Source organism: Haliaeetus leucocephalus, unplaced genomic scaffold, assembly GCF_000737465.1.
Source record: "Haliaeetus leucocephalus isolate CR32 unplaced genomic scaffold, Haliaeetus_leucocephalus-4.0 Scaffold175, whole genome shotgun sequence".
NCBI classification, from domain to species: Eukaryota; Metazoa; Chordata; class Aves; order Accipitriformes; family Accipitridae; genus Haliaeetus; species Haliaeetus leucocephalus.
Window position 1 is genome coordinate 546,531 of NW_010972611.1, and position 9,928 is coordinate 556,458.

The 9,928-nt window shown below is 60.1% G+C and overlaps 2 protein-coding genes across 2 annotated transcripts; one reads left to right on the plus strand and one right to left on the minus strand.

Moving 5' to 3' along the window:
* Nucleotides 1-690: 690 nt before the first annotated feature.
* LOC104829667 (chromosome unknown open reading frame, human C1orf85) lies at nt 691-3,540 on the plus strand. Its single transcript, XM_010564081.1, has 5 exons — nt 691-946; nt 1,264-1,446; nt 1,589-1,807; nt 1,966-2,243; nt 2,578-3,540. Exons 1-5 carry the CDS (start codon nt 695-697, stop codon nt 2,744-2,746), a joined length of 1,101 nt encoding a protein of 366 aa, XP_010562383.1. The 5' UTR covers nt 691-694; the 3' UTR covers nt 2,747-3,540.
* A 1,412-nt stretch (nt 3,541-4,952) lies between these two features.
* Nucleotides 4,953-6,647, minus strand: TMEM79 (transmembrane protein 79). Its single transcript, XM_010564082.1, has 3 exons — nt 5,915-6,647; nt 5,441-5,654; nt 4,953-5,157 (listed from the first exon to the last, which is right to left on the minus strand). The coding sequence occupies exons 1-3, from the start codon at nt 6,645-6,647 to the stop codon at nt 4,953-4,955; spliced, it is 1,152 nt and encodes a 383-aa protein (XP_010562384.1).
* Between the last annotated feature and the right edge of the window lie 3,281 nt (nt 6,648-9,928).

Sequence of the window (9,928 nt, forward strand, 5' to 3'; positions counted from 1 at the left end):
GTCTCGGAGCGCCGCCGTGGTCTCCAGCCGCCGGTCTGGGGCTCGTCCCGCTGCTTCCGCTTGCGACCCGTGTGGGGGACCGGGCCAGACCCCCGCGTAACCCCCCCCCCCCCCTTCCCCCCCAGAGCGCCCCGAAGCCTCGGACGCCTGATCCTGCTCGGAGTAGGGGCCTGTCTGCAGCCCCCGCCCCGAGATCCGACCCGACCGCGGGTGATGCCGATACTGTGGCCCAAGGCTGTGGGGTTTGGGGAGGAGAAGGGGCTTCCTCGGGTCTCCGTGCCCCGCGCCGAGCAAATCCCACCCCGGGGTTCGGCTGGAGCTGGAGGGAACCTGTCCCCTCCCTCCATCCTGGGGACCCTGTACCGCCAACCCCTGTCCTGCTGCCACACATCCCGGTGCCACGCGCCTCCGTCCCTCATCTCCCCACTGTGTCCTGATCCAGTGGGAGAACCGTGGCTGTGGGCAGGGAAGCTGCCGGAAAGCTGTTCCGAAACAGGATGTGAAATGCTGACCGAGCTTGTTTAGCAACACTTGGGCCATGGCAGGGCTTCCTCGCCTGCAAAGATCACGGGGAAGCTGAGGCAGATCACGTGCCCTCATCTGGGGGCTGCCTGCTGCCAGGAAGCTGTGCATTTGGAATTGTTCTGCACTGGGCAGGACCGAGTCCCCCTGAGACCTTCCTCTGCAGGTGTCGATGCAGTACAACCCTGGCTGGAACAACTCCTCTGTCAACCTGCTTCACGTGCGGGCGGTGGGACCTAGTGACACCCTGCACTACATCTGGAGCAGTATCGGGGCCCCCACAGTGCTGCTGGTGGCTACGGAGAGCAGGAGCAGCACCCTGGGTATCAACTGGACCCAGCTGCTCTCACCTACTCCTGCGGGTGCCATCTGGATCGACCCTCCCAGCAGTGTTGTCTACTCTACTGCCGTTGTCTTCACCAAGGTACCACTGAGGAAGGTGGCCCTGCTCCGGGGGAGCTGCCCTAGGGTGCAGGGGGTTGCTTGGGGCCGAGAAGGTCAGTTGGCAGCTTTCCCACCTGCAGTGCAATGGCCCCTTGTGTGTGCTACCCTGGTTGTCTCTAGCTTGAGCTGTGATGGTGCCTTGAGATGTTGGGCCAAGGCAGCTCCTTTTTGGTCTCCTTCCTCTCTCCGTGGCAGTGGCAGCCCGGCACGTGGCAGCCCATAGACCATAGCGCAAAGCGGTGGTGTCCAGAGCACCTGCTAGTGGCTCCCAGCCCCTCTCCCCTTCCTTTTCCCTAGGTGTTTGAATACAGTGAGGCCAAAACACTGGAAGAACTCTTCTACCCCACGTACGACCTGTCCGACTTTTCCTGGGACAGCATCAATCACACCCTGAACCACACGGCCCTGACGGCTGAATTCACAGGCATCCCGGCCACTGACCCCAGTGGCAGCTTCTCCAACGGCAGCCTGGCATTTCGGGTAAGTCCACAGGGGCAGAGAGGGGGTATATACTGCACTGGGATGCTACAGGGGGAACACAGTGAGTATCATGTCCAAAGCACCTTCTCCTGGGTGTCCCAACCGGTGATCGTGCTGTTCTTCTGACCTATGTCTCCTGCAGGTGACAGCCTACGAGGCCAGTGGCCGCGACGGGCCCCTGCCCAGCCTCCTGCACACAGGAAACAGCTCTAAGGTGGAGTTTGTCCTGGCTGGGGTGGCTCTGCGGGGCAACAGCTCCAAATTTGTGCTGGAGGTGGCCACGGTGGAGGAGATAGGGGTGGTGCAGAAGTTGCGCTCGGCACGCTCCATTGACGACGAGTACACTCCCACCATCTTTGAGGTGAGTGTGGGGTGAACACTGGACTTGGGGATGTCCCCTGCTGCAGGAATGAGGGTGAGGGGGATCTGGGGCAAGTAGCCTGGGCAACCTATGGCTCACCCTGGCATGAAGACCCTCTCCTGCCCTCGCTTCACTGCCTATTGCTCTCCCTCCACCAGATGCTCTCCCTGGTAGCCGAGTCCCAAAATGACAGCTCCACGCTCAGCTTCCTGCAGTGGAAGGCGACAGCCTACGGCTCCCAGACCCCCAGGCGTGAGGACAGCATCCAGTGCCGGTCTCACGGCCTGCAAGCAGCCAACTGGACCCTGCCTGTGTCCAGCATCGTCCATGCCTACTTTGGGGAGGGTGTAGGCAGTACCTACACCATCAGTGCCATCAATATCTCTTTTGGGGGAGAGGATGGAAAGGTTTACCAGGAGAAGCACTACCTTAGCTGGTGAGTGGGGTCTGTTGTGCATGAAATGATACTCTCCCAGCCACTAATAACTTGCAGTTTGGGGAACTGCTGGGTTAGAGGGTTTTTCTGTTTGATAACTATCTCCTTTCAAAAGTCTATGTTTTCCTATGATCCTGTAACAAGGAGTTTTGCAGTTTATTGATGCACTCCCTCACCCCTCCCCCATTCTGGGAAACCCTGTCCTGCCCCATGTGGGATCCTGACAAGAAATCTCGATCTGACCCTATTGGGGTGGAAAGCCCCAGATATTCCACCCGTGGGGACACAGCTGATCCTCATCTCCATGGCTGATTTGTCACATTCCCTCCTGCAGGTCTGCTCTGCTGGGCTTTGGGCAGCCCCCCAAGGACACCTTCTCCCCCCTCGTCATCTCCATCACGGCTGTGGCACTGGGCACCCCCATGGTGATGCTCCTGGTGGGCAGCTCTGTGGTCCTCTTTGCCCAGAGGAAACGCTACTCTGAGTACGAGCCCATCAACTGAGTGGGATGGTCCCTGGAGAGACCCCCCAGGATCCTTCTTGTCACCAGAAAATGTCGGCAGCTGCTGCAGGGGCTCTAATGCCTGCAATCTCCTCTCTGTTCTCCCCTCTGCCCCTGCAGTCCAGGCTCGGAGGGGACCAGGGCAACATTTGCAGCAGTTGCCCACATCACGTATCCCTCTGTCCTACTCCGTCCTACTGCCCGGATCCTGCATCTGATTACACTTCTTCCTCTGTTTTTTCCTGATCCATCCAGCTAAGAGAAGCGACTGGGGGAAGGTGGTCAGGGTTGCCTTGAGCTGCAGAAAGATCCTCTTTCTCCTAAGGGATAAAACCACTGTTGTCATGTCTGCAGCCAAGCAACAGCTGGGACTGGCTGTGCCCTGTCCTGTGCTGCTTCCAGAGCACTCCAGTGTTGCTTGGGTGGCTCCAGCCCAGGAGCAGGGCTGGAGAACAGGGCTGGGGGACCGGTACTGCTCCTGCCAGTGCGCAGGGTGCCTTGCTGCTTCTCACTGTGCTGGGGACATCCCAGAACACCCCCCCCCCTCAACCCAGCTGGGGCTCACAGACTCCTCAGACCCCAACAGGCACTTTCTCCTGTGCTGGCCTTGGTGAGGGCTGCTGGTCCAAGAGGGAAACCCGGTGCCGCTCTGCAGCAGCTGCTTGAGCTTCGGTGCGTCCTGTCAGCCCATAAAGGGCTGATCTAGCCTTGCTCTTGGTTAACTGCAGCCATTGGCTCTGCAGGGCTGGCTTGGAGGTGCTATCCAGGTGCTTGAAGCCGTGAGGCAAGCGTGGTCTGTGGCTGCTCGGTGTTTGCAGAGGTAGCACATCACTTGGGGATGTGCTAGGTTTTCATGTTCTCCATCACTGACTTGTCTTTGACCAAATAAAGTGGATTTCTACGAGCAGTTTCATGTGGAAACACTGCGCTATGGGTGAGCATGAGGAGAGCAGCTCTCAGCCCTCACAGGAATTAAAGGGTGCAGGAGCTCAGCAGGAGCCAAGGTGCAAAAACACCTCTGAGAGGAGGGAGGCTCCCTGCCCCTGGATTGACTCATGCCCCACAGCAGCATCTGGTGCTCTTGGGTGGTTTTGCCTGTGAGCTGTGGGGTCAGTGTGCACCCAGGCTGTGGGCTGTATCCCGGCCAAGAAGTGCATTTGAAAGAGTTGGACTGTTCCCATTCTCTGACTCTGCTGGGCTGCAGTGGGTGAACTGCTCCCACGATTACAGCATTCAGGGATGGGAGGCAGGACAAGACAAACACTTGGCAGATCTGAGGATGGAGGGGCTTTCCCTTTATTTGGTGGATTTTTAACAGGTTTGGGTTATGCCTGAGAATCATAGAACTGAGACAATCAGACTTGCATGGGGCTGGACTCCCAGGGGTCCCTTTGTGTCTGCAAAGGACTCCAGGGTGGGGTGCAGTGCCCTGAGGGGTGCAGGCTAAGTGCCCATCCTCGGAGGGGGATTGGCCCTAGGAGGGGATTGGCCATCCCCAGCTCTAGGTGGCAGCAAGCCTGGTGCCATCTCACCCATCCCCGGCTTCTCCCCACATCCCTCCTTGAGGCAGGACTCCCTCCCTCCTACCGGGCCAACTGGTTTGTGAACCAGGTGCTGAACCTTCACCAGGAGGAAGAGGAGGAAGGACAAGCTGGGCGGGACACCACACTGCCATGCAGGGATCCAGGAGAAGGGTGTAGGGCTGGCGTGCTGTTGCAGCACTGGGAGATGGGCAGTTTGGGGAAACATCATTTTTTCCCCTCTTGGAAACATCATTTTGGGGCTGGATGATGGCATCCCATGGGCAGAGCTACAAATCCTGGCAGCAGCGATTCCTAGGAGAATTTAACCCACCCTTCCCAAACCAGCCACAGAGCCACTTGGTGAAGGGCTTTATTGGGGAAAGCCAGCTCCAGCAGATTAGGCAAATCCCATCCCAGCCCATCCTCATGGAACAGGACTCACTGGGCCTTGCTCTGGGCCCTCTTCACCATCCTGCAGGAAACTCCCAGTGCAGAGGGTTTTACAGCTCAGCTCTATCAACCCCAGGCACCCAGCAAAACCTTGCCAGGTAAGGGCAGGGAGCAGGGGCCCAGCCAGATCTGCCTACACCCTTCCACCTTCAGGGCTCACAAGGCAGGGCAGTGAGGAGGGCTCAACCCCTCTGCACTGCAGGGTCCATGCACCTCATCTCCCCAGGGCCTCCCTCACCCCCAGTACCGGAGTTTGGCTCCACTGTCCTTGGAGCGGTCCTCAGGCTTTGGTGCTGCCACAGCAAGGAGTTTTTCAGGCTCCAGGACAAACATGCTGTAAAGGTTCCAGAGTAGCATGGCTAGGAGGGGCAGGAAGGTCATGCAGAAGCCAAAGGCACGGAAGGAGCGCCCAATGGCGTATGACAGCCAGTAAATCAACCTGGAGAGGGCAGAGATGTGAGGGCTCAGTGAGGGCGATGCCTTTGGGCCGGCACCCAGGGGTTCTGATCCCAGCAAAGGTTTGCCAGGCACAGCCGCTGCAGGAAGTGGGAGGAGGGATGGAGCAACCCTTCCCCTGCGCCAGCTTTCCTGGCTGTTGTTGGCTAGGTGAGGCACTGCCGGAGCAGGAGTTTGCACCAAGGCATGGTGTTTGGCAGCATTGACAGACCCCGTTTGCACCCTGGGCACTGCCACAGCCCAGGTAGGGTAAAGGAGCCACTTACCGGGAGATGGCAAAAAGCCCCGTAAGCAGGGGGATGAGCTTGAGGACCTCCTGTGGGAGGTAGGTGGCCAGCACAGCCATGTTGAAGAAGTAGAGGATGAAGAGATGGACAGACTGGGAGACGTAGGTGCGGTGGAGCTCCACCTCCTGCTGTAGCTCCCCAAAGGGCTCCAGTTGTGAGGAGCAGAGGCGGGAGATGCCACTGACGATCATCCCTGGGGGGCAGAGAGAGGGACTGAGCAGGCGCCCGGTGAAACTGCATTGGGGCCCAAGGGCTGGGGAAGGACCAGAGGGAGATGCAACGGGATGGGAAGAGGGTAGGAAACCCCAGTCTGCTGCTCCTGGTGGGAGCAATGGAGCTGCAAAGAGCTTAGCATCAGCTCTACACAGCGCTCCCCACAGCCCCCGCTCCCCCAGGGCCAATGCAGCCTAGTGGTAGGGGCAAAGGGCTTTGTACACCAACCCCATGGCTCACCCAGAATGATGGGGAACGTGGCAAAGGCGGCGCAGCGGAGTGTGTAGACCAGGCGGGCGCTGACGGTGGGCAGCAGCGGGGCATCAAAAGGCAGGAAGACGTAGGCCCCGTAAACGAGGCAGGGGCAGAGGAGCAGGGCCACTGCCACTGAGGCCACAGCCTTGAGGTTGCCGGCACCACAGTCCCTGGCGCACGGGCACCGTGGCCCCTCGGTCAGTGGCTTGCCCACTCGCCCCTCAAAGCCCAGCGGGTCCCTGTAGCGTGAGGGGCTGATGGGAAGGAAGACCTGCTTCTGGCAGAGGCTGTTGGGTCTGTCGCTGTGGAGGATGTAGCCCCCCTTGCCCTCATCCTGGGGGCATGGGTCAGGTTGCTTCTTCTGCTTGCCGGGTGTCCGCTCAATGCACTGCAGGTCAATGGGCACAAAGACGTGGGCCGCCACCACGGGCAGCCCAAGGCCTTCCTCGTCTTCGGCCTCAGCTGGGGGGCAGGTGAGAGCAGCCTCCTCAGGGTCTTCGCGGCCCCCTTCGGGACTTGAGCGCCTCTTCGTCTCCACAGGCTCCAGCTGGCCCTGGGTGCTGTGCTGGCACTGGTCCCATGGCAGGGTGGCATCAGGGTGCCCCAGGTGTTCATCTGGGGCTGGTGGAACCTTGTCCAGGGGGGCGGCCAGGGCCACCTTCCCCAGCTCCAGCAAAGCCACCTCCTCAGGGGGCAGGATGGGGTCAGCAGCAGCCATGAGAGTGACCGGCTCAGCACCACTGGGGATGCAGCTGGGGACTGGTAAGAAACTCTCCTGCGTTTTGGGGTGTCGAGAGGGGACTAGTTTCCAGTCCCTTTTGCTTTCACCCTGTGCCAGCAGAAAGTAGACAGACAAAAAACCAGCAGAAATGAGGGGTTTGGGGTCATGCACACAGCTCCAGTTACAATGTGGTGTGTGAATTGGCAGCCACCACCCCTGCAGTCCCCATCACCTGCCTGCCCTTCCACTATTAGGAGAAAGCAGAGACCAGCATCTCCATGCTCTCACACCCTACAAGTGCTCGCAGCCCACGGCAGCAGGATCAGGGCATGTGGTACAATGCATGTGGGCACCATTGCCCAGAGCTGGGCGCCTGGTGATCCCTGCGTGTGCAGGTCTGGCTGCAAAACAGGGGCAGCCTGGGAATTTGTATTAGGTTTGTGTGGCAAGGTTTTGGTAGCGGGGGGGCTACAGGGGTGGCTTCTGTGAGAAGCTGCTAGAAGTTTCCCTATGTCCGACAGAGCCAATGCCAGCTGGCTCCAAGATGGACCTGCTGCTGGTCAAGGCTGACTCCATCAGCAATGGTGGTACCACCTCTGGGAGAATGTATCTAAGAAGGAAAAAAAAGTTGCTGTGCAACAGAAACCGCAGCTAGGGAGTGGAATGAGGACATGTGAGAGAAACAACCCTGCAGCCCCCCAGGTCAGTGAAGAAGGAGGGGGAGGAGGTGCTCAGGCACCAGAGCAGAGATTCCCCTGCAGCCTGTGGGGAAGACCATGGTGAGGCAGGCTGTCCCCCTGCAGCCCGTGGAGGTCCACAGTGGAGCATATATCCACCTGCAGCCCGTGGAGGACCCCACGCCGGAGCAGGGGGATGCCCAAAGGAGGCTGTGACCCTGTGGAAAGCCTCTGCTGGAGCAGGCTCCTGGCAGGACCTGTGGCCCCGTGGAGAGAGGAGCCCACGCTGGAGCAGGTTTGCTGGCAGGACTTGTGACCCCATGGGGGGCCCACGCTGGAGCAGCGTGCTCCTGAAGGACTGCAGCCCGTGGAAGGGACCCATGCTGGAGCAGTTCATGAAGAACTGCAGCCCTTGTGAAGAACTCACAGTGGAGAAGTTTGTGGAGGACTGTCTGCTGTGGGAGGGACCCTATGCTGGAGCAGGGGAAGAATGTGAGGAGTCCTGCCCCTGAGGAGGAAGGAGTGGCAGAGACAATGTGTCTGGGGATTACTGACTGTAATCCCCATTTCCCGTCACCCTGTGCTGCTGGGGGGGTAGGCAGACAAAACTAGGAATGAAGTTGAGCCCAGGAAGAAGGGAGGGGTGGGAGGAAGTTGTTTTAAGATTTGGTTTTACTTCTCATTCCCCTACTCTGATCGGATTGGTAATAAATTAAACTAATTTCGCCATGTCGAGTCTGTTTTGCCCGTGATGGTAATTGGTGAGTGATCTCCCACTGTCCTTATCTCAACCCATGAGTCTTTTGTTATATTTTCTCTCCCTGGTTCACCTTGGTGGGGGGAGTGATAAGAGCAGCTTTGGTGGGCACCTGGTGTCCAGCCAGGGTCAACCCACCACAGAATTGCTTCCCCACCTGGCCAAATGTCCTGGGGTTTCTGGCTGGGCACGAGCCTTGCGACTCGGGGAAGCTGGACACTGGCCGATGCAACTGGCCCGTGCCAGCATCAGCCAATCCCCGATACTGGGTGAGGGCCAGCGAGGGCTGGCTAGGCCGCATCTAGGAACCACATCTCAAGCCAGGATGAGCCAGATTTGCTGCCTCTTGTGGCTGAGACTCATCTGGGGTGGGCACAGGAGGCTGCCGGGTGCCACTTGCCATGGGGGAGCATGAGATCCAGGCAGAGATCTCACATTTTTCCATCTTAGCAGGGGATCCCTGCCTCTTAACCTGTCCCGAGTGTTGCCGGCTGTGGGCATGGGAGCCTCCTGCAATGAAAATCTTTCTCTCTTCCTTCTGGGCACATTCATCCCTGCACCTCCAGAAAGAGCCCTGGCCTGGCCACAGGCATGGGGAAACTGAGGCACAGAGTGGCACAGGCCTTCACCTGAGGTCCACACAAGGGAGTACGGCTAAAGCAGTTTCCTGTGTCTTGCACCCCTCCATCTCCCCGCTCCCAGCCCCATTCACTCATCACCCCACGGGACACGGGAGGAAGCTGGCACCGGGCTCCCCTTGCTGCAAGACTTACTTGGAGAGAAGTGGGGGGCCATAGGGCTGAGGGCTGCGCAGCAGCGGTGGCTGTCCTGGGAGTCTGCGAAATGCTGCTTCCACGGTCTCTCTGCCGTCTGGACTTCAAACCTGTTTAACCAGCTAAGGTGGGGCCGAGCTGAAAGGGGCAGGCGCGGCAGGCGCGGCAGCCTCGCCCGACACAGGCTGAGCCTGCCGGCGGCCCCTCAGCCCTGTGCCAGCTCCCGAGCCCATCCCATGCCTGGGGAACATGTCCTCCATGGCATGGGACAGCCACCACGTAGGGGCAAGCACAGGGAAGTGTGTCCCCCCTTCCAGGGGGTCTCTGCGCTGGGAGGGCTGGCAGCAGGGCCAGGGCGAGGGCCTGGTGGACAAAGAGAAGCCTCAGTGCTTGTCTGCCATGGCAGAGAAGGGACTGGCCTGGCTCTCTGTCCGGGCTGTTCCTGCGAGAGCCATGGCCACGCCAAGGAAGTGGAACACCGAAGGGATGGGGGGAGGGGGGGGCTGGGGAGCCCCCACCTCAGCCAGCAGCACCTGGCTTTTGTGCTACATGGCGGCATGAAAGGATTCCCAAGACTGGGGAGGGATTCCTCCCACCATTCCATCAGCTCAGGGCCTCCACAACGATGCGGGGTGGCCCCTGTTTGAGCCCCCAGGGCTCCTGGCAGCCCTGAGGCACCAAGGCAGAGGGACACCTGCCTCAGAGCTCCTGCCAGGCCCATGACGTGGGGCAGCCATAGGGAGGGACCACCAGCCCCACAGCGGGAACTGGCTACCAGCGCCGCTGCCTTGGCCGGCGCGCAGGGTGACCCATAACGCTGGCTGACTGAAGCCCGGGCGGCCGCCCTGTATGCCAGTACTAAGTGCTGGCGCGGCGGCCGCGTGTGTGCGGGGAACTGTGGGAACTCTCGCGAGATGGCGCCGCGCCGCCGCCATGTTGCCAGCAATCAGTGCTGGCGTGGCGAGAGGCTAAACTCTCGCGAGTTGAGGCCGGTCCTGCCGCCGCCATGTTTGCCCGCCGCTCTCCGGTCTCGCGGCAAGTCTCGCGAGAGCGGCGCGGGGCAGGGGGCAG